The sequence below is a fragment of the Theobroma umbraticum genome, unplaced genomic scaffold (assembly GCF_002168275.2).
Source record: "Theobroma umbraticum cultivar Fairchild unplaced genomic scaffold, ASM216827v3 scaffold_299.0, whole genome shotgun sequence".
NCBI lineage: Eukaryota > Viridiplantae > Streptophyta > Magnoliopsida > Malvales > Malvaceae > Theobroma > Theobroma umbraticum.
Window position 1 is genome coordinate 513,615 of NW_018397285.1, and position 24,942 is coordinate 538,556.

At 33.4% G+C, this 24,942-nt stretch overlaps 1 protein-coding gene across 1 annotated transcript; it reads left to right on the forward strand.

Annotated features, from left to right (window-relative positions):
- The first annotated feature begins 1,598 nt into the window (after positions 1 to 1,598).
- LOC110428486 (Small GTP-binding protein) lies at positions 1,599 to 23,565 on the forward strand. The gene is made up of 21 exons (XM_021444313.2): positions 1,599 to 2,113; positions 4,601 to 4,687; positions 5,509 to 5,565; positions 5,782 to 5,847; positions 7,400 to 7,462; positions 7,680 to 7,724; positions 7,820 to 7,920; positions 9,532 to 9,628; positions 9,737 to 9,808; positions 10,905 to 11,059; positions 11,161 to 11,218; positions 12,501 to 12,581; positions 12,716 to 12,802; positions 13,923 to 13,994; positions 14,118 to 14,252; positions 14,387 to 14,460; positions 15,005 to 15,092; positions 15,697 to 15,774; positions 16,882 to 16,957; positions 20,977 to 21,017; positions 23,365 to 23,565. Exons 1-21 carry the CDS (start codon positions 1,697 to 1,699, stop codon positions 23,458 to 23,460), a joined length of 2,046 nt encoding a protein of 681 aa, XP_021299988.1. The 5' UTR covers positions 1,599 to 1,696; the 3' UTR covers positions 23,461 to 23,565.
- The last annotated feature ends 1,377 nt before the right edge of the window (positions 23,566 to 24,942 follow it).

Sequence of the window (24,942 nt, forward strand, 5' to 3'; positions counted from 1 at the left end):
CATACCTTTGTTTCTCTTATCTAAATAGAAAATTAAAAAAGTAGGATAAGTAACCAAGTTATTTAGCATAATTGAAATTAAACGCAGTAACTTATTTTAAGGAAAATATGTGATCAATCAATATTTTTATTCATTAGCCGAAAAAAGCAGACGATACAACATATGGACCATGGTTCATTTCTTCCTAATCTCATCTATTATTTCATAAATTTTGGCTAGGATCTTGTTAGTGCTCAGAATTTTTGTCTTCAAGACTTCTATCCTAACTATCAACTTATCCATCAACTCACGCATATCCTTCTCCATGTTCTCAATTTGGTCTATCAACTTGATCAGATATGCTGCAACATTATCAAAGATATCTTCCTCTTTAGTAGCATCACCCTTCCCACTTTCAACTCTGGAACGTTTGAATGCCATTAGAATTTTGAGATTTTCCTTCAAATGATTTTGATTAAAATGGATAATGGTTCCCTTTATTTTATAGGCATGAATGCTAACTCTTGGAAGGGTATTCAATGGTTTAAGGCTTGTTTCTTGATGAATATAGTTAGTTCATAAATCAATGCATTAAGTACTTTAAAGAGAACTTTAGAGTTCTATGTCAATCGAATCTGGATAGTTTTATGCACCGATATAAGTGGAATTAAGGGAGTTGAATTAGTAGATAATCAACTTCAACATTAGGTAGATAAAGTAACGCTATTACTAAAAGTCAATCACGCAATGCCTGCAAACAAGTTACGTAATGCCTACAAACCAGTCACGTAATGCACAACTCACGCAATTCCTAAAATCTAGTCTCGCAATGCCTCCTATCTAGTCCCACATTGTCTAATATTCACTCATGTAATGCCAAATAAACAAGTTACGATTCTTTATATCCAGTTACACACCTTAATATCCAGTGACGCAATGCTTAACAAACATTCTCACAGCCTATAAATTGATTGATTTTACTACTCTTAGTCAGATTTAAGTTTTCAAATTCATATAATTTATATATCAACTTTTACGTTCTATGAATATAAAAAAAGACCTAAAAACCATAACAAATACCTTGATGTTATCTCTACATTTTAGGTTGGTGAGAAAACTGGATAGCAATATAGACCTTGATGGCGTTGGATAGCTAGACGGTGAGATATAGACCCCGATGGTATTGGAGAGCTGGACAGAGAGATAGTTAAATCGAGATTTAATTTTGAAATTTTTATCTGAATGACGAGAGAGGAGAAAGAAATCGAGATCACTTAATTTGAATTAAATGATTTCAAAGGTATTTTTATTAAGTCATGTAAAAAATTATTTAAAAATAGTTAAAATTATAGTAAAGGTCATTTTTGAAGTGATTTTATTAGAAAGGTTATTTTTGACAATTTTCTCTATTTATTACATGGAGTAGAATAACCAAAAACAAACCAAAAAATTTTAAAATTATATTATCTCATATAATAATATTACTAGGGTGAGCTTGACCTTCCCGCGGACAAAGCAATTGGATACAAGGAACTAGAGGGGTCACTGCTGGGCTATTTAACGGCGGGCTAAGCCCAAGATTACTCCGATTTTTGTGGCTGTCATGAGGTTGCGCGAAACAACTTGCTTCACACAAATTGAATTAATTTTAGAGAAAATAGTACACGTAGAGAAGAATCTACACAAGCAGCAAGCAAAGCCCTGGCAAAAGTGAGAAATGGCTAAGGTGCTCTGCTCTGGGCTAACAGCCTTGTTATCCGTAAACACTTGGCAAGGCCAGCAGCAGCATTGGAGGAGGTCTCAGTGGTCCGCGCTTCATATCTCACCAACTCATCGCCTTTCTAAACATTCCCGGTTTCAAGTGGTCTGCCAGGGCGCTGAGACGCAGACGGATGTAAAGGAGGAGCACTATGACTCACAGTTGGGTGCCAAAGTTGGGCAAGACCGTCTCTTGAAGGTCCCTGTTTCCAACATCAGAAATTTCTGCATCATAGCACATATTGATCATGGGAAATCAACTTTGGCGGACAAGTTGCTACAGATTACCGGTACTGTGCAGAAGCGAGAAATGAAGGAGCAGTTTCTTGATAACATGGACTTGGAGAGGGAAAGAGGCATTACCATCAAACTTCAGGTTGAGTTTCTGAATGTGAATATTTGTTACCTAAAGCGAGTTGTATGAAGCGTTTTGTTGGATTGTCATACCCTTGTGGCCTTGTCGATATAGTACCATGTCTATGATAAACAGTAATACTAACTTGTTTCCTATCTGCTCATTTCAACTTCCTTCTTGCTGACTGAAGTCTTTTTGAAGGGCACAAACTTGTTCATTTCTCCATTTCTATCTCCATCCTGTTTTTGGGCCTACTTAGTAACTACTCCTTACATATATCTGTTAAACGGCCTTATCCATTGGCTTTTATTGTTTCATGGGTGTGTTTCAATCCCATGTTAACCTTTCTGATTGAAACACGTTGTCTATATGCGTGTTGACTGTGACAGTTTGATTATATTGTTACACTTGTTATCCTTAATGTTTGTATAAATTAAATTTATGGATTTGGAAGTGATATTATCATGTAATTGGGTTTCCTTATTCTAATAATGCTTCCTGCTGTGTTCAAATTTCTTATTGCAACTGGTTGACTTCAGAAAATGCTATATGAGAAATGTAATAGAAGACTTGGCTAATTACAAGACAATATTAATAAAATCTAAAGCACCTATTACATCCATGCACTACTGCCTATTAAATCAAAAACACAATGTAAATTATCAAGTATCTAGGAGCTTTCCTAAGCCTAACACTTCACCATGGGAGCACTCTTTTATCGCATTCCCTTCACAATAGTCGAATATTTAAGTTAAGGAGTAACTCTATTACTTTCTTTCTATTGGTACAAGCAAGTACACTATTTTAGGCCAATAGTTCCTCTACAGTTGAACCTGCTGCAACCCAAGCTATGTCCAGCATGGCATAAGCTAAAGACCCATACTGTCTTGCTCTAGAGCAACTCAAGAGAATAAAATGAACAAATTCTTCGAATGCGTCGCACAGAAAGCGCTATTCAGAATAAGTTGTTCTCTTTTTTGGAGGTTTTCAATGGTCAAAGCCCTTCCCCAAGCAAAAATGCTACCTTCTTGGGGTTTTTGTCCTCCAAACTAGTTTCCAAGGTAAGCTCTTCTTGTGTACACTTGAAATTTTCTTCACTACTTACTAAATATTTTCTGCTTTTAATAATTCTTTTTTTACCAAGTCTCTATGGGTTGTCCTTTTTATTCAAATCACCCATCTTCTTGTAAGGCATGTCAAAGAAGCTGGAAATTGTCTCTATCTGTCAATCTTGAACATTCCCTGAAAAATTCAAGTCTCAAGTTCCCTCCCATTAGGCCTGGATAAACAAGAGCACATCAAAGCCTTTTACCCTTGCCAACAGAGTTGACTTTGGATGCTGAGCTTTGTAGTGCTCAACAACACACTGAATGTCATGCCAAAAGGAAATAGAATTTCTATTTCTCACATCAAAAGCAACATGAGTGTGAAGAATCTTTTACTAATCGCCTTCCAAGTTCAACTTCTTACATTGTCCCCCAACAGCATCCTCCCATTTTCCGAATTGCTGTTCTTTGTGCTAATGATACGAATTATCACTTCCTAAGCCCCTTTTTTCAGTATATAAGTTATAACAACAAACTAAACCTTTTCTCACTGGTCAATTACCGAAACATCCCTGGATGCATCCTGAAATCACATTTATATCGTCATCTCCTTTATCATAGTTGCAAAAAACCTTCAAGCCTATTTATTGTTTATTAGGTTTGCTTCCCTTCCTACGGCCATGTTCAAACAAGACAAAGATTAATCTCTCTCTCTCTCTCTCTCTCTCTCTCTCTCACTTTATAATTTAATTACCCATCTAAATGGTTGATCTTTAAACCTTTCAATGGAAATTCTATTAACCTTGCCTACCAATCTGACATTTTTTGCTTAAAACCTCTGACAACTACTTTGAAAGGCTTCAATACCCATGTCCAGGTAGGAGAATTGTGCTGGCTCTTCTTTGAAATCTGAAGAGGCCTATCCTTGTACACTTTTGTGCTGTTCTAGAATCCCATAATTTCTTATCAAAGGCAATATGTACTGAAATGAGGTGGGGTACCATAATTTTATACTATGACTTCAGCTGATAGGAGTGTTGGTGATTTATCTCTCTTCTGTATCCTCTTTATATGCCTTAATGTGCTACAATATTATGATCCAATTCAAAAGCTACTATGATCCAATATAGAAGCTACCATTCTTATCATCTCACAGAAAATGAAGATATATATATATATATATATACATATAATATTTATTTGTTTATTTATTTATCAATCTTATAACAATGTTTGAATATCGACTTTTGCATTTTGAATTTTGGATAATATATCTGTCTAAGCTAATGGTGGTGAGGAAAGTCTGATTAAGTGTTCTTAATTATGTATCCTTGCTGACATGGGATCTGTTATGAGGTTATCTGTTGCTTTTATGCGGACTTTTTCTTAAAATTTTTTATTTTCTTTTAAATCCTTCCTTATATTTGATGTTCCTGCTGATTATACTTCAATCCATTTGCAGGCAGCTCGAATGCGTTATATGTATGCAAATGAACCATATTGCTTGAATCTGATTGATACTCCAGGGCACGTAGACTTCTCTTATGAGGTATTTCATCTCAATTTGATGTAGCAGATAACGTACAAAAAATTTTTTAGTGCCTGAACATTGCACTATGCAAGTGCCTTTACTCTTTTCTGATTCAAAGTAAGGTTCAGAAGGCTTTTTTAGCGGTAAATTGCTGCATTCACATGATCAAACCACTTCAGGTAATGAGCTACACCATGCAAGGTAGAATAAGGTTGTTATCTCATCCAACTACAAATTTGATCAAGTATAGGCACTTGTCATGGCCTATAAATAGTTAGTGACAAGTCAGGAGTATGTGGTGGATGATGAAGTTATTATTGTTGGGAATGATATATAGAACATGTAGACTTCCCTTATGAGGTATCTCATTTCAATTTTGATGTAGCTGATAACAGATACAAAATTCCTGAAAACAGGGACATGAAAGTGTCTTTATTCTTTTCTGATTGAAAGTCAGGTTCGAACGCTTTTTCAGCTGTAAAATAAGCTATCCTTACCGCATTTGCATGATAAAACCATTTTAGGTGATGATCTATACTAAGCAAGGTAGAATAAGGTTGTTATCTTGTTGAACTAAGAATTCGATCAAGTAGAGAAACTTGTCATGGCCTATATATAGTTAGTTAGAAGTCAAGAATATGTGGTTGATGATGAAGTTATTATTGTTGGGAATGATGTATGAAAACATTTTTTTTTTCTTTGTGGGGACAAACGTGTGATAACTTAAGAGTGACTCCCATACATGTGCATAGATTCACTGGTGGGATGATTGCTTTTATTTAAATCCCTGAATTCGATAGTTTTTTATTTCTTTTCTCTTTGACACCCATTTTATCTAGGTTTCTCGGTCGCTTGCTGCATGTGAGGGTGCCCTACTTGTTGTAGATGCTTCTCAGGTTACTCTATACTTGCAATTGCTTTGATTTGATTACTTAAGCTCTTTAAATGTTGTCACTGTATAGTTCTTCTTTTACTTGAACTTTTATTTTGAGGATGGTAAAGTGAAATTTAAATCCAGTTATATTTGCAAATTAATGTATATGCTACCATAGCACTGTTGTTACTGCTGTTGCTAGTACTCGTGTTATTGGACAAGGTGTATTATGTTGTAGGGTGTGGAAGCACAAACTCTGGCTAATGTCTATTTGGCCGTGGAGAACAACCTCGAAATTATCTCTGTAAGTTTGTTGTCGTCCTTTGCTCTGTTGTTCAACTTAGTTAATTGACAGTATGAAGTCAGCTGTGGGTTACTATATAATGGAAACAACAAAAATGATTATTTAACCATGCATGTGTTATGGCTATTGTTACTACTTTCTTTCAAAAAGTGCAAAGTTGATCCTTACACCCACTTTGAATCTTGGAAGATGTTGAATATGACGTGTGCTGACACAGAAAGGAAACTAGATGACTGAACCTGGTAGGTTTGTTTGGAGGAATTGTGATAAGGTAATTAGAGAATGACAATCTGAGCAATCTGGTTTTGTTTTTGTCTGTACATTAGACAAGTGATATAACAAAAGGAAAAAGCAAGCTATTAGCCTCACAATAATACATCTAAGAAACGCTAAAATACTAAAAGGCCCTTGTACTCTCCCAAATTTGTCAAAAAGCCCTTATTCTTTTATTGTACCTAATTTAGCCCTTAAAATACCAGTTTTGTTTAATGAAGCCCTTATTTTAGATGGACCCGTTAAAGCCTGTTATCTTTGCCATGTTAGTGTCTAAGTGACCATTATCTTTACCATATCAGCACCCACCTGGAGAATATGAAAGTTCATGTTTAGTTGGTGCTTACATGGCATGCAACACTAGCGTTTATAAAGCCCTTATAGTACTTTAAGGGCCTAATTGGGTACAATATAGAAGGATAGGAGCTTATTTGGGAATTTGAGAAAGTACAAGGGCTTTTTGAGTGTTGTAGCCTTTATGAAATCAGTCTGAATTTTCTTTCTAGGTTTCATGAGATGAGATGGTTTCAAAATTCTGATAATGGTTTATTGTGTCGCAAAGAAAGCAATTCAAAGCTAATCAGAATAAACTTATTTGGACCACCTAACATAAACTAATTTAAATGAAAAAAGGATAATAAAAACTTTTGTTAATGACTTAGAATGGCCTTACTAATTGGACAATGAACTTGAAAAGAAGGAAAATTTTAACGTCACTACAGTGCTGCAAACGTAAGCAACATTTTCCATGAAAAAAATATGCTACAATGCTGTGAGCAGCAACTAAGCAGAAAAATCAGGATGGCTCCTCTTCAGCTCCGAATCAAGTAAGTCTACCAAATCAGTGCTTGGGGCTTATGATTCTGTTCCGTTTTATTCCGTTTTGTTTCTATAATGGACATTATGCCCCTGACTTCAATCAGTGTGGTTATGAATTTATGTTTCCTCTCTTTCTAGTATCTTTCTCAAGTAATGTAGAAATTCTTCAAACTCTTCCCATCATTGCCTGTTCCACCTTATTTTCATAATCTTATATTCATATTCTCTTCGTTCTATGTTTGTCTTCTTTCAAGTGAATATGCTATCTATGCTGAGAACTAGAAATGTATTTCTTTGTTATTTATATGAAGCCTGTTCTGAATATGATTACCTGTGTATTCGATATTTTCTCCTCAATTGGAGTTTAGGTCCATTTTGCCTTTGTTATAGTAGTGTAGATTAGTGATGTTATTTATTGAATGATTCATTAAGATGATTCGTTATCGATTTTTTTCTACAGGTTCTAAACAAGATAGATCTTCCAGGTGCTGAACCAGATCGTGTTATCAAGGAGATTGAGGAGGTTGGTCTGTTAAGACATTAGTGCATCTATGCGGCGTGTGTGCCAGTGTGTGCTTATGTCTGTGCGTATTTGGATTGAAGGATTCACATTGCATCTCCTCAAAGTTTCTCTGTGAATATGCTGCTTGTAAACTGATACTGCTACTGGCTTTACTAATCATAAGAAACTGATTACCAGTGTGATTGTTTTGAACTACTGCTATGGCACTTCTTTGCAGGTTATCGGGTTAGATTGTAGCAATGCACTATGCTGCTCTGCAAAGGTTAGTTCTGGATTGTTTTTGTTTCTGTACACATAGGGCATACTTTGTGTATGTGATGGAATTTGGTAATTCTAAAAACTGGTTTTTTTCTTCAGGAGGGAATTGGTATAACTGAAATTCTTAATGCAATTGTTGAAAGGATTCCTCCTCCTCATGATGCTGCTAGGAGTCCTCTAAGAGCTTTAATATTTGATAGGTATACATCTTACTTTGTTTTATTAATTGCACATATTGATGATATCAACTGCAATATTTCAGTATGCTCTAATGATCATTTGCTGATCATGTCTTGCAATGCATTTCTTTCGTGTATAATATAATTTTCCTCTTGTACTGTTTTTATGTTCTTGAATTCTAATGCTAGAGTCTATGTAACTTCATATAATAAATGTCAATAGCGAACTGTAATGTCCTATATTCTTTTCAACTAGCTTGTCAGTCATTTGATGCATGGAAATTTTTATTATTTCTTTTGATAGCTACAATTTTGTATTTTTTCATTCATATCAAATAACCAATTCAATAATTTTGTATTGTTAGTTGTGAAGGCTGCTACTATACTGATCAAAGCGTAGACATTTTTATTAATATACTATGGTATTAGAAAAGGAAATATATTGTCTTAGTCTATAATCATACAATCAAATGTGCAAAGGTTAAATTTGCATCCAAGCATTTGGCTCATTGGTTGGTGCATGATCTCTTTCTATGAAGTGTAGGTTTGAATCCCCCTTCCCCCAAAAATACAAAAAATGCAAAGGTTAAATTTTCAGTACTTAAGAATGAAATTTAAATACATGTACGCTCAGCAAATTTTTAAAGATTTACTTTTGTTTCTTTTTACTTATTCAATCATGTTCTCTGTTTTTATTCTTTTCCTTGTTCTTTCTAGATCATTTCTTTTCGTTTTTCTGGGGTTTTTTTGTTTTTTATTTTCAACTTTCAGTTCTTTTATCCTAAACGTTTGGTTCTTCTTTCATTTTGTTTTCACTTTTTCATGTTTTCTTTTTCTCTTTATTCTTTATTTCTTTTCTTTCTTTTCCTCCCATTTCATGTTATTTTTTCCTCTTCATTTATTCTTTATTAGGCACTTTCTCTTATGCTAGTCTACCTTTTTACTTATTGTTGTTCTTTTTTTTTTTTTCCTTTGTTTTCCCTCACCTTCAAAATTTAAGATTTCATCTTTAAAAACTTATTTATTTAGTTTTGTAACTGTTTGTTGCAGTAGAAAGGAGGAGTGAAATTATAATAAATCCTGTAAAACATTATGACTAGACCATCCATAGGGTGGCTGCCACCTGGCTCTCAAGCCCAGACTGCTTTGTTTTGCTCTTGGGCAAAGAATTTTAAGCTTGAGATGCATCTGAAGTTATTATTTTATTAAATAAATTGTGCATTTGCATTTAAATTTAGTTGAAAACGTATTTGAATATTTAAATATTAATATAAAATATTTCTTTATTATGTGTTTATAAATTTAGTAACAATAAGAAATAATTTTGTTATTAAGTTTTTAATCTTTTAAATAAGAAATAATACTCTCTCTGTGCTTCTTCGTTCCCTCTCTGTGTTCCATTTTTCTCCCCATACTGCTTTACGTGCCTTCTTCAACATGGACCACATAAAGCTCCTAATGTAATAATTGATTACTAAATTGAGAATTGTGTTATTCTTGGCGTGCCATAACTCATTTCTTGGTAATAGTTATGAATGTTGCTGCCATCATTGTACAAAGTTTTCTTCTGCAGTTTTCGTAGTGTTTATTGTTGCCTTGAGTTACTTACATTGCTTTTTAATGTCTCCACAGCTACTATGATCCTTATCGGGGTGTTATTGTCTATTTTCGAGTCATAGATGGGACTATAAGGAAAGGTGACAGAATTTATTTTATGGCCAGTAAGAAGGTAAAGTGAAATAATTTATCTTATTCTTTCTTTTTCCCTTCCATATAGAAAGCAGAGCTTCTTACATCTTTTGTATAAAATTCTTATAGTTTATGTCTTGCAATGCAGGATTTTTTTGCTGATGAAATTGGAGTTCTATCTCCCAATCAGATGCAGGTAGAGGAATTGTATGCGGGTGAGGTAATTTGATTTTTACCAATGGTTTGTTTTCCTGCTATCATTTATCCTCAATTTGGTACTATTTTGTTTTCTGCTTGCATTCTCTCTCTCTCTCCCTCTCTCTCTCTCTCTGTCTCTCGCTTGCTGTACAGGTAGAGGAACTCTATGCATTCTCAAAAGGTTTAGTAATATATTATTTTATTTTCATTGTGAACCTTGACTTCAAATATTCACTTTGGGATCATTGATGTGTCTTAGTCTTTTGATTATAGGAGTTGAGTGAAAGTGGTGAAGTATTTATGGAAGAATCCTTGCTTGAAAATTTATGTTATATTTATTTATCTGCTTTGTGTTATTAGTTTTATTTACATTATTATTTGTTATTTGATAGTTTCATAGTCAATTAGAGTATGGGTTTAAGAAGTTCACTTATATTTTTTCTTGATGTCTTTAGATGCTAGCTTTTATGTAATTTACCAAAACCACAAGATAGTTTTATGTAATTTTCCCTTTTCTTTGTCATATTTTCTTTTCTAAATCCCCATTGGTTAACAAGCATTTGAGAACATTTTGGATTTATCATAAGAACAATGTTGAGAATTATTTTGTCTGCATTTATTAATACTTATAAATAAAAAGGAAGCAATAATGTTGGTTTTCACAGTCAATAAACTTATTTCCCAAGTTTTTGATTGTAGTTGTAAAGGCGTTAGGTCTAACTTCAATCAAGGCGATAACAGACCCTAGCACAACTAGTGTGGGATATAATACCATTTACCACACCTTCTTAGCAGTAGGCTCTATATAGCATCTACAAAGCATGTGTTGATCATTTGGACTGCGAAAATGGGTAAAATAATAGAAATGGAAATGTAAACAAGGGTCCTCATACCAATTTAAAGCATCATACCTAAGACGTAGTGCAATTTCTTCAGAAGTGCCACTTGAATATAAGACCACTACAAGTGCCTGATGCAAGCGATGCATAATATGACACATTGTGACTTAACCAGAACAATTTCGACACTTTATGTTCTATATCTTAATGCGAACTCTTTTTATATTTTTAGTTCTTTTTCTATTTGCTTTCAGCCTTTATAATATTTTATAACTTCAGGTAGGGTACCTTTCGGCATCTATAAGGTCTGTTGCAGATGCAAGAGTGGGTGACACTATCACTCACTATGGTAGAAAGGCAGAAAGGTCGCTACCGGGTTATGAGAAAGCCACTCCAATGGTGTTTTGTGGCCTTTTTCCTGTTGATGCAGACCAGTATTGATTCAATTGTCCTTTCTCCTCTTGAATTTCAAAAATGCCATTGCAGGTGCCTGTGTATCTCTGGCATCACTCATTTTTATATGTATTGTTGGCAGCTTTTCAGAGTTGCGTGATGCATTGGAAAAACTGCAACTGAATGATGCTGCATTGAAGGTGACTATATAACTAAATATACTATCAAGTAAATATTTTCTATTTTTTAATTCTTAACCATTTATGGTTTTCAGTAAAAATGCAGTAGGTTATCAAAATCATGTTACATTGAAAATAAATAATAAATAAATATAAAAACTAAGGTTGCTGCCATAGCTATCTAGAATTTGTTTTTCTGGCACTGTATCACTGTCTTCATTGCACGGCCAGTGAGGTTTAGGTTTCCACTTAAATCATGTTGTATTCTTGATATCGCACTACTATGACTTTTAAAGTAAGAGGCTGAATCTATTGAGCTCAGCACCTCATGCTAATATCACCATATATAGTAATATTCTTGGATTCTCCATCATATTTGAACTTAGACAAGAGTTATAAATTAGCATTGAAAATTTTTACTGAATTCAGGCTAGTAGCACATTTTCTTTAAATAGTCATAATTGTATCATTGATAGATATCTAGCTACCGGTGGAAACATGTAACAGATTGAATATTAGCATAAGTATCAGTTCTTATAGAAATCTTAGATATCATTTTTATTTCAAAAGTTGAGACATTTAAATATGTGTTTGACTCCTGTAAAACCTTTTTCATTTGTTAAAATTCCTAAGGGTTGCACTAATATTGGAGAGCCTCCTGACTAATTGATAATACTTGAAACATCTAGAAAATGCACCTTATAACATGCAAATGGCTCTCCATAGCTTTCAGTATGACAGCTCTCAAACTTGATTTGTTTCTTATCATAGGCTTATGAATTGGATTGGTAATAAACTTGAAGATTCTAGGATAAGGAGACTGAGAAGCTGGAGTCCCGGCTGAGATTTTTAATGCACCTTCAAATTTTTGGTGGGCCTGACTTAAGTTTTGAATACTAGAGTTTGTTGAACTACTAAAACTAATTTTTTCCTTTTGTTTTCTCTTGAAAAGAAAATCAAAAAGAAAAACTAATGACACAGCTGTGAAAGAAAAAAGGAATGACTTTATATGGTTTTCCCCAAATTTTTGAATTTCTGAGTTATGGTCACTCATGATTTAATCTCAAGGATGTTTTGTTTGATACATTTGTTGCTAATTCTCAAGTTGTAACCTGCACGGACTATATCAAATGTTCATCTGTTTTTCTTTTCTGAAATGGATTCAGCTTGCAAAGCACATCAACCTCAGTAGAAATATTATGTTATGCTGTGAACTTAAGATATTTGATCATATCGATAGTGTTTCTGATGTATTACTGAGTGCAATTTTTCTGTTTGTTATGGTTTTGGTCTTAATATATAGTTTGAGCCTGAGACATCAAGTGCTATGGGTTTTGGCTTTAGATGTGGGTTCTTGGGTCTTCTCCACATGGAAATTGTTCAGGCACGACCTTTATGCCCCTGTAGTTTTCTTTATTTATTTATTAATGTTTCTTCACTGTTTCTTATTATTACTTGTTCGAATTCTGGACAGCTTTTGAAATTCAGTGTTGGCTCTAACTTATTATAGTTTTACAGGAAAGACTGGAAAGGGAGTATAATCTGAGCCTAATAACCACTGCTCCTAGTGTTGTGTATAGAGTGAACTGTATAAATGGTGATACTGTAATTTCTTCTCTACCCTTACCGCACTTCTTATTTAAATTATATTTCGAGAATGTTGCTAGGAAGCTAATGCTTTATTATAGCTGGTTATGTCTTCTTTTCAAGAAGAAACACTGAAGATTTGATAAAATTAATTGCAACAAATTTGCATTGTCATGCTGGTTTTTCTTTGTAGTCCATGCATTGTCCATGATCTTTTGCATTTGAGGGGAAGAAATGTTAATGATTTCTCTGCATGAAAAAGAAAAGATCATATCTGAAAAAGGATTGAGAAGAAACTGAACATCTTATACTTTCCAAAGATGCAAATTCTCATTCTTCTTTCTCAAATCTCATAAGGATTTTTCAACCTGTCTCTCTCTTTCTGCCCCTCTCTCCCTGACAAAAATAAAATAAAACCAAAAACTTGCAAGAATTTGACATCAGACTTTGCCCATGTACAACTTGTGAATAAGAAGACAGATTTAAATTGTTAATGAAAAGGTTGTTTTGTTATATGGACGGTATGACCATTTTTCTAGGATGTCTTTAGGAAATTATTACTTCAGATGATGTAATATACTATAGAATCACTTAAGAAATTCCATTACATGTTCTTTACGTGGAAAAAACAGTCTTCATTTGATTTTCATAGGGAATAAAATTTTCCATGTTGTTCTTGGCTCAATCATAAAACTGTACTAGAATGCTAATTGCAAGAGGATTCTTAGGATTCATCCTGATCTAGTTTGAATTTGAATGCTATCCTTCTAAACATAATCATAAAATTCTGATCTGACCATAAAAGGAAAAATAAGAAGTAAAATAAATACTGGTATTCTCTTGGGCAAGTATATAGTATGTGGAAGCTTGTCAGCTTATTGGAATCATTGTTTCAAGCACCAATGGCATCATTTTTGTGGTGGTAGCAAGTATATTGAATATTGCTGTGATACTATCGGGCTTTGACATTATTTTGTGATGCTAAAGTATTTATACTTGATGTTCTGCTAGTGAAAAGCTTGTTACTATAATTCTGATTTATAAGTTGATACTTGGCTGTTGCTGTACAAGAAACTTGTTTGAATGTAGGATCTTTCATGTAGTACTTATTGCCATTCAAATATGAATATTATTGAAGGTTGAATGCTCAAATCCATCTTTGCTTCCTGAACCTGGTCAAAGAAGGTCAATTGAGGAACCATTTGTGAAGGTTATTTCTTGTATCTTAAGATATTTGTTACTTGATTAAGTGTTGAATTTTTGCATTTAAGAGAGCTTTTTTTGAAACTTGTAAATTTATATGCTACTCTATACGATGAAGTAACATGTACAGATTGAGATGCTTACACCAAAGGACTTTATTGGTTCGCTGATGGAATTGGCTCAAGACAGAAGAGGAGAATTCAAAGAGATGAAATTTATCACGGAGAACAGAGCATCCATCATCTATGAGTTACCCCTTGCAGAGGTAATATTTTCCCTTGTTGATATCATCCTGCTTTTTTCTCAGCTAAAGATCACTTTGTCAATGGCTTTGACCTTTTTTATGGAGAAGTTCCATTTATTCTTATCGCTGGGTCTATGTCTATGTTCATTCCACAGATGGTAGGTGATTTCTTTGACCAGTTAAAGTCCAGAAGTAAGGGGTATGCTAGCATGGAATATACTTTTCTTGGGTGAGTGCATGTAACAATATCCATTATATTCTTATTTCTGGGTGGTGAAATGATTTCCTTATTTCACTAGTGGTACCTACTTTTGAAGTTTAACTAGTGTGTTTTGATTCTATATCAATAACATTTTATCTTGAATGACAACCGAAAATATAAGATGTAATATGGGAGAATTTAGGAATTGAGCTACTAATTTGCCATGCTTTCTATGTTATCAGTTTGTAGGAAATAATGATTTTTTGATTTACCCCATAACTACTTTTGTTTCACAGAGACTTGACATTGACTTTTCAGATAACATTTCATGGTGCCCAATTATTTGGACCTTATTTCTTTCTTAGGTTTTCATTTGTTCTGTTGTATCTCATCATCTCTCCACAGTATTTTTGGGTTTTTCATTTTAAAAGGAGCATGTACCTCATTTTGAATTGGGCAGACATATATGTGTTCATGTTGAAAAATTATTGATTTCTTAAATAAATCACGTACCTCAAATTTGCAATTTACACCACAATCACAGTGGGGTTAATGTTTGACTTGACTACAGGTATAAGGAAAGTGAATTGATAAAGCTTGACATTCTGATTAATGGTGATCATGTGGAACCATTGTCTGCTATCGTGCACAAGGATAAGGTGAGGGTCATCTTTTCATTATGTTTTAAATATTAGGAGAGAGAACCTTTTCGTTACCACAAGGTGCTAAGTGAAAAAAGGTCTAAATAGGAGCTGTAGGTGAATTTTCCCTATATATTTTCAGCCTATTGTTAACATAGTTAATCTAAGTCCATAGCTATATTAGATGAGATTGTAAGTTAAGCAATAATGAGCATTTTGTGAAAATCATAAATAAATAAGTGAATTATTCAGATAAGCTTAATGTGTCAATGTTGGTCTACGTTTCTATTGGTCTTTGTCTAAGGCTGTTATTCAAATCTTCCAAGCTAAAAGCAATGTTGCCAGCTATGGTCCACATTATGTTCTTGAATTTACTTATCAAAATAATTAATATATGCTTTAGTATGTTGTTACCGTTTGAGACTAGTTTTTAACCGTAAAGAGGTGTTTGCTTTCCTTCGTAATTTCTATAAGCTTGTCACAGATGTGATATTACAGTAGTGTAACTCCCTTCTCCTTGTTAAACCATGCTTAACTTTGAGACATATTTAGGCAGCTTATTTTGAATTTTATATTCTGTACGTTAAAAAGCAGTTTAATCAATATCTGGTAACTTTTGTAGGCATATTCTGTTGGGAGGGCTTTGACTCAAAAGCTGAAGGAGCTTATACCTCGACAAATGTTTAAAGTACCAATTCAAGTAAGATGTACATGCTTGAAATATTGTTGAATATATTAAGATATGATGTTTTATTTTCCTTTTAACCAATTCTTGTGAAGTATCTGGTTTATATTATCATTTAAAAGCTGCATAATGCACAGAAGTTGCTTTATGTGTGCCATTTAACCTGCAAATTGTTTCAATTGGATGAAAGAATGTGTTGTTCAATATTTGACCTTGTCTAAAAGTTATAACTGTTTAATGTATTTATACTACCATAATAGTTTTGCTGTCATTATTAAAGTTATACTATTATGCTGGCGAGTTTTTCATACTTGCAATATAAAAAGTGTCAAATCACATTAAACTTTTCATTTGACCACTAGGGAGGGTTGAGTCATTTATCTGTTAAAAACAAAAATTTGTAATAATTTAATTTTACCTACTCAACTCTTTCTTTATATGAAATTCTCGTGAACATTTTTCACTATTGTCTTCTGCTTGTGTAATATTCCAAATTGTGGAAAAGTTAGGAAATAACCACTTGCAGCTATTTTCAGTCCTTGGCCACTGCCAAACCCCTCCCCCCTCCAAGATAAATAAATAAATAAATACATAAAAAAAATAAATAAAAAGGCTATCTTTATTAGTTTTGGTGAAGTATGTAACGCAAGCGCACACACTCAGAGACTTTTTTAAGATTTTCCTGTGGAGAGGAAATCATTGATAACCACTAAGGAATTTGTAAGAGAGCTAGCTTCTCCACCAGTTTTGATGAACATCATTTGTCATGCACTAATAATATCAGAGCTAAGCAGCTTCAGAATCAGGACAAGGTTGCTCTGGAGGCTTATATCGTATACTGTATATTGATCCACATACATATCTTTCAAGTGCTTGTATTGTCCAGAATCTACTATTTATCCTCAGGCATTGAAGTAAAAAGTGGCAGATTACTACATTTAAAAACAATATAAGGAAATAAGAAAAGCAAAAAACATTGCCAATCAGTGGAAAAGTTTTTCATTTTGAATAAAGTTCTTTTTATTTCTTTCCTTTTTCACCAATCATTGAGTGCATACTTCCTCAATTAGTTTAGTCACATGCTAATGCGATTCCAATTTGTGTTCTATTTACTCAATTCAGGCATGCATAGGTTCAAAAGTAATTGCTAGTGAATCTTTGTCAGCAATTAGAAAGGATGTATTGGCCAAATGCTACGGTAAGTGTATTTTAAGATATATTTTTCTACGTGAACATTTTCCTCTTCGCTGATAGGATATTTGGTGAGTACTCTTTCTGAAATATATTCATAAGCTATGTTGCTTGGACTTAGATGTGGGGATGTGTGGGATTCTTTGGCTTGTCTAGTGTGTTAATTTGAAGCTATGTGGATAAGACTAAAAGAGCCCATCAGGGAATGGGTAGTAGTTATATATTAATAAAGTAGGATATATCTATTGAATTATATAAATTTAATTTATTTCTTTGATTAAAAATTGATTATAAGTGATAATTTATGATAAACATATTGAAAGAAGAAGGAGATTATTTGGATGATAGTGGCTTTGCTTTCCCCTTTGTAGACCAACAACAAAATTTCATGCACGTTAAATTACTGAGTCAACAACTCATGTAAGACTAAAGAAAGAGAAAGAGGTGACAAATCATAAGTATATGCCAAGCATAGGAAAGCATATAGGAAATCATGTGGAGTTTGAGTTGGCCAAGTTCAGACTTAACATTTTCCTATAGAATTATATATCATAGCAAGTTATCATAGGAAAGCATATAGTTTCCATCTACTGTTATCTCAACCTTATGGAAGTAGGATGGATGTTGTAAAGAAATTCTTGAGATGTTAATAATTCTTATCTATAAAAGATTTTATGCTCATGATTGCTCTTTAGGATTGTTGTTCATTATTATGTTAGTATTTAAAAACTGCTAGTTTAGTTGCATGATAATTTCCCAAGCTGAAGTCACAGATCCAAGCATCTTCAAGTCATTTACTTACATTTTTTTTTGGCCTGAAAGTCATTACTTAAACTTGAATGATCAGTTTTCCACTTCCGAAGATGCTTTGAAAATGTATTCAAATTGAAGATTGCTACGTAATGTCTAATTCTCATATTGCAATGATATAGCCGAAAGGTTTAGGGCAATTAGAACTTCAACAATTAGGGTTAGAATAAGGCTGATTGTGTTGAAATAATGGAAAGATAATTGGGTTTTTTAAAAAAACCTCTTGAATAAAAATTCAGTATAAAGAACGATGATAATAATAATCCTCTATCTATGATCACCTATTTATAATAGCTAAGATAAATCCTAATCAAGTAGTAATCATAATTCTAAATAAAGACTTAAAGTACTAAAATCTTAATAAAGATAGGAAAAAGAATCTCAAACTAAATAAAATAAAGAAAATAAAATCCTAAGCTAACGAAAATACTAAATAAAATAGAATTCTTGATGCGCCTACATTAGGCCTTAATATACTCCTCATAGATGCCTGGATTCGCTCGTTTCAATTTCTGTTCATTACTACCTCTAACTTCAAAATTTTCAGTAGATAAATACCAAGCAATTTTGCTGCTTGTGGGGCTTGAAGTTGCCAATTGATTAACCTCTTCTTTAAGAGGATATGAAGTATACCTCTTGTTGTCCTTGTAGAAGGAATAGGTATTTGACTTCTTCTTATGATCCATATCATGATCATACAACGAAGGTCTACCAACAAGAACGTGACCAACATCCATAGGCACATCACATAAAGCATCATCATCCAAGTTACCTCCCATAGTGAATTTCACCAAACATTGAGTAGTTACCGGTACCCCATGTTCTTTCTTTAGCCACTTAATCTTGTAAGGATGAGGATGTTTGCTTGTAGGAAGCTTCAATTTGTCCACCACCTCTTTTGAAATAATATTTTGCATGCTTCCTCCATCAATAACAAGATCACACACTTTACCTTCACAAACAACATGTGTGCAAAAAATACTTTGCCTCCTGCAATCTTCTTCTTCCTTATTGATTGTTGTAGTCATCACTCTTTGTACCACCAAGGACTCACCTTGTGCAGGACACACATCAATTTCTTCTATTTCCTTATCATATTTATCATAAATGGGTTCTACCTAAATTTTGCTAAGTTCACCTTTCTTTGTGGGCAAGCCAAAGAAGTGTGTCCCTTCTCCCCCCAAGTAAAACATCGAATATGGGAATTGCTACCTCTTTTATTTGTGGAAGAACTAGAACTGTTTTGTCCACCATATGGCATTATACTCTTGCCTTTATCATTTGTTTTAACATTGGTTGCACCCCTATTAGTTTTACTGGTTGTTGTAGCCTCTCGATAATTTTGTTGAGATGGTTGGTAACCTTGTCTTGCTCTAGAATTGTTTTGCCAATCGGTGCCATATAAGGGCTTTCTAGCACCATAGCGTGACACTTGTTTTTCTGCTGATAAAGCTTATTGACAAGCATCTTCAATGTTGTATAAACGAACTACTCCCATCTCGTCTCTAATAGAATGATTCAAATCAGCAAGATAACGAGAAGAAATTTGTTTGTTACTTTTGGTTAACCCAACTAGAAGTGATAGGTTATTGAACTCTAATGTATATTCCTCAACGGTCATGTTATTTTGTTTCAAACAATGAAACTTTTTATATAATTCCATAGTATAATCAACAGGTAAAAATTGCTTTCGTAATTTAACTTTCATGTGCTCTCAAGTGCTGACTTTAAGCTTCCCTTGTCGTGCACGTTGCTCTTCAACTCTCTTCCACCATTAAAGTGCAGTACCCTTCAATTTCAGCTTTACAAGTATCACTTTTTGATTCTCTGTCTTTGGTTTCCATTCAAAGTAATTTTCCAAACTAACTTCCCAATCCAAATATTCCTCCGCATGAAATTTCTCATAAAAATCAGTTACTTTGATCTTGATTTCTCCACCATTTAAATCAAGAGCGTGTAATAACTAGTCCTCCAATCCAACTCTTGCCGCTTGATTTGCGGGTCCATATTGATGAAAGGGGTTCTCGTTCTCAAAATCATCATCATCCTTGATCTTGAATCTCAATGGAGCTGTGGTCACTTTCCGGATTCTCCATTTGGGCTTCCACTGGTTCCTGACGTTGCAAGGCTTATGCAGCCTGGGTGAAGTCATCAAGCATCCTCTGCATCTTTGCCAACTCAGCTTGTTGGGGCTGATTGCCTCTACTTGGACCTCTACCTCGGCCAACCATAGTCTCCTAGCTAAAAATCCTTATAAGATAGTAAGATCATTTGCTTTGATACCACTTGATGTAGTTGAAAAGTTTAGGGCAATTAGAACTTCAACAATTAGGGGTAGAATAGGGTTGATTGTATTGGAACAATAGAAAGATAACTGAGTTTTTTAAAGAGACCTCTTGAATAAAAATTCAGTGTAAACAAATATGATAATGATAATCCTCTATCTAGGATCACCTATTTATAATAGCTAAGATAAATCCTAATCAAATATAATCATAATCCTAAATGAAGACTTAAAGTTCTAAAATTCTGATAAAGATAGGAAAAAGAATCTCAATCTAAAGAAAATAAAATCCTAAGCTAATGAAAATGCTAAATAAAATAGAATTCTTGATGCGCCTGCATCATGCAACCTATGGTATGATTATCATTGTTAGATCAGGTTGATAAATTTTTTAGTAACAAAATTGTGTTTGGTTGTTTGATGTTTCCATTAAATTTTAGTAGATTTATTCTTTTACAGGTGACTTCCCCCTGCTATGATAATGTTAGACCAGCTATGCTTACTCATTTCATTTAACTGAAAGTCATAAGTCTCTGAAATGGAATTTATGATATCTAATTAGATCATTCAACTTTTATTTAATTTCTAAACACTGCATAATGATCTCTTGTGGAGTTTCAGTTGCCTCCATTCTTGTAAGAGTTTTAATCTTGAATGATTACACATCTGAATTATTGAATTTTTTTTCACTTCAAATTTTAAATTTCTTTTTTTGTCCATTATGGTTCTTATATCTCTTCTTTCCAGCATATTACATACTTGTTTCCTCTATTATTTAACGACTGCTTAACCTCATGCCTCATGTAGGATGAATAACTTTTCTGTTGTTAGGCTTCAGTTTTTGTAATTTCTTACTGAGTTGTGATGATTGATTAATGTCTATTTATTTCATGATGACAAGGCTCTTTTTTTTTTTGAACTTCTCTTTGTAGGTGGAGATATCTCAAGAAAAAAGAAACTCCTTAAGAAGCAGGTGCTTTTATTTACTTTTCAAAATATGCTTGGAACACAATATTTTCTGTCATCCTTTCCTGCCCCTCAAACCAAAAATATTTTTGTCGACTAATAACTTTTTCATTATTTTTGCTTGTTCTATTTAATTCCTGCCAGCATTTGATTGTTTTACATCATAACAATACCACCATACTGACCTAAGAAGATTTTTGTGAACTATCACTCTAAATCATTAACTATAAGGGCTTGACAGACATTTTCATCCACAAATAAGAAGATAGAGAAGTTAGGGAGGTTATCACAATCATAGTACATAATCAAAGCCAGTGTCTCTGAACTGATATACATGATATCTTTGACATTTCTATCTAGCTATTTAATTACTTTACTAAGAGTAGTAAAATCACACATTTGTGCCTTGGCAATAGAATGAAGTTAAACGTAGTGAAGACTGTCCAAGTTTCAACATGCTGCATTTTTCTGGGGCCCCTTTGAACACATTAAACTGAGTGATAATTTATAGTTCAACAATAAGTCAGAATTGAGGTGGATTTGGATACTCATCTGTTAAAGTAAGCTTCAAACAATCAAATTTCATTCTCATTGATGGTTACTTTGGTGTGGATCTGGTTAAGAGTATAAGTAATCGCTCATCCTTATAGTTTTAACTATTTGGTGAAGGTCCAGAAATATTTATCCATTAACAAGCCCTCTCATGATAAACCCACTGAATTGAATGTGTGGACAACTCTAATAACTTGTCATGAGCCACTTCACCTAATACCTTAAGTTATTGTGGTGAGAGTTCAAGAATAGTTTTTATTTGTTAAGAAAGGTGTTACATATACATGGCTTTTCTTTTAGGTCCAAAGTGGCAGTGAGTGCTTGAGATTAAAGCAATGAAGTGCAGAGTTTAGAAAGAAATAACCAAAAACAAAGGAGAGATTCCATAGCTATTCTTGATGGTTTTCACTTGTCCTACATCCCATATTTTGTCATATTCCTGAAAAGGAAAAAAAAAAAAACACCCTTTGCTTAAATTTATCAAAGCAACAAGTTCTGTTTTGATAGGCACTACCCAAGCTTTATGCAATTGAGCTTTTCTCCAAGCTAAAAAATGTAGGGTATTCACTTCCAAAATGTATAAACAATGAACAAGGATATATGTTCATAGCTCAAAATCATATTACAACCGTACAACTCATAGACACAGAAGAACCGGCTACTTGAACTTTTACTACTCTACAAAATCTCATGTTTATATTTTTCTTTTAAAGATAGCTCCATTTTATGCTAGAGAGTTGACAAAAAGCCTTTGACACATTCTTCATTTTTCTTTTCTGTAGTTAAAGCTTTTCATAACATTTAAAAAGCACTGTCTTTTTATGGAAAAATAAGTGCATGATTAACGAAGAAAACCTCATAAGGCAGTGGCTTCTTATAAAATATGCTTAAATGAGGGTGATTATGAGATTGTGCCTCTAATCCTCCTATACATCAAGTTTCTCATTTAAAGATTACTTGCTTAATTTCCCAGTTGCGTGCATAGCTTTTTGTGCCTCTAATCCTCGTATACTTAAAGTTTCTCATTTAAAAGGTACTCGATTAATTTCCCAGTTACGTTCATAGCTTTTTTGTGGCTCTCTATGCTTTCTTTATTTGATTATGGTTGACATATACCCTAAAGATTACACTGAGATATTTTTATTTTAATCTTCACTTGACCAACCTTGGAAAACTTTTCATTCTCATGTACATTCCACAGTGTGTTCTATTATTTGCATACATGTTCTGCATTTTAAAATTTTTTATTCTTTTCCAAGTATGAGCTAGCAAGAGTTCTAAGCACTATTAACTCCTTACAAAAGCTTCAGGTAGCAACACTTTGTTGAATTAAGGACTCATTTAAAAATATAGTTTTAATATAGGCAAACATTCAGAAACACTTTGAAACAGATTAGTACCTGGAATTTTGGTCTATACTCTAAAGATTAAGCTATAATATGCTTGCTTGCATGATTATACTTCATTTGAGGAACCTTACTAGAAAAGCCATTTTTCTTGGAATGTTGGCCTATACCCTCAACATTATGCTTCAATGTGCTTGTGTGATCATCCTTCATTTGAACAACCTTCGTTGAAAGCTTTTTGTCTGCATGCATGTTCAACAATAGCATGCATACCCAAGTATGAGCTTTCCAAAAGAGTTCTTAGTGTTATAAACTCCTCGTTAAATGTCAAAGTAAAGAAGCAAATGAAGATGCATTATGAATGTGAAAACACGAATTTCTCCTCATGCTAAGCTTCAGTTACTTGTTCACCATTAATATCCCTTATTATTATTTTTTTAAATCGTTTGTTAACAGGCTGAAGGGAAGAAAAGAATGAAGGCAATAGGTAAAGTAGATGTACCTCAAGAAGCCTTTATGGCTGTGTTGAAACTTGAGAAGGAAGTTTTATGATTATGTTACAATTGTATCTTGTAAACATTCTCGTGTAATTTCTGATAAACCATATAAAGTTTTCAGTTTGTTATGCCAAAGTTCCCAGGGATTCTTTACTTTCTATCTTGCTCTTCTATGGTCTTTATAATCAACTTAGCTTGCGGTTATTGCTTTCTTGTGCTTGTTTTACATAAGTCTGAGAATATTTGCCAGTCAGAAATGCCTTGCTTACACTGCTAAATTTCCCATCTGCTCTCACCTAAATTAACTTTGTAAAGCTTATCTGATTTGTTTCATCAAGCTGGCAAGAGTCACTGAGGATTGTTAGTCAAGGAGACTATTAGTTGGTCAAAACATAATAAATCGACCATTCTATTCAGGTTGTTATCGATTAAAAAGTTAAGTTCGATTTAATTGATTGGCTTACAAGAGTTTGAATATAGTAATTAAATTGATTAAATCGATTTATTAATGATATATAATTATATAAAAAATATATACTATTAATATATTTTTGATTAACTTCTATATGCCCGCATTCCCTCAAATCTTGACCCTTCCAGCCACGGACACTCTTTTACCTTATGCCCCAATAGACCTACTAATCACGTTATTCCCCCAAATCTCGACGCCTCTTGCCTCTTTTGTGTGACCAAGGGTCCATCACGACTAGTCCACCACCGTGACAATCAACAGCATTCGAAAGCCACCAGGCCGCATCAATTTTAGCGGTAACATCTAGGGGGTTGGAAGGTCAAATTTGGTTGTTGGCTGGACTAGTCATTCATATGTAAGAAAATGGGATGGAAAAAAAAATATGAGATGAAAAGAAAATTTGAAAATGTAAGGGAGATTCCAAAGTGGGCTCTTTATTTTCTTTTTTGTTGCTCTAATTTTTTTATGGGTTCAGAGAAGGGCTTTCATTTTTTTTTTGTAGTTCAATACTTTATGCTTTGGATTTTATTGTTGTTTTGATTATTTAAGAACTGTAAGTTTTAACAAGAAGATTTTTCTTCTTTTGTTATTTATATCACCTTTTGTTTGTTTATTTACTAAAATTATTTTATTATAGAGTTTTTCAAAATATATATCCTCGTAATTGTAACTGTTTTTTACCAAAAGAATTAAAATTTAAACAAAATTGCCTTTAATGAAATCAACCCATTTGTTTGGCTTCACGCCTCAACCCAAAACCTATTAACGGGTCAAATATGTTTACAAGTTGTGTAACTCTTCAGTTCTCATCAACAGACCGTACATCCCCAAGCAAAGAATTTTGTTGCAAGCATTCATTGCTAGTTTAACTTTTGAGCATTTTTCGTAGTGGTAGAAGCATTTTGGAATGGTTATTATTCACATAAAGGTAGTTCACATATTTTGCAGTGAGAGGAAGTTCACATTACGCGGAGAAAGGTATAATATATTTTTATTTTATTTTGAACAATCTTGTGAAATGTTTTTAAGGCTATTATTATTCTTCATGTTTTTCATTTATGGTTT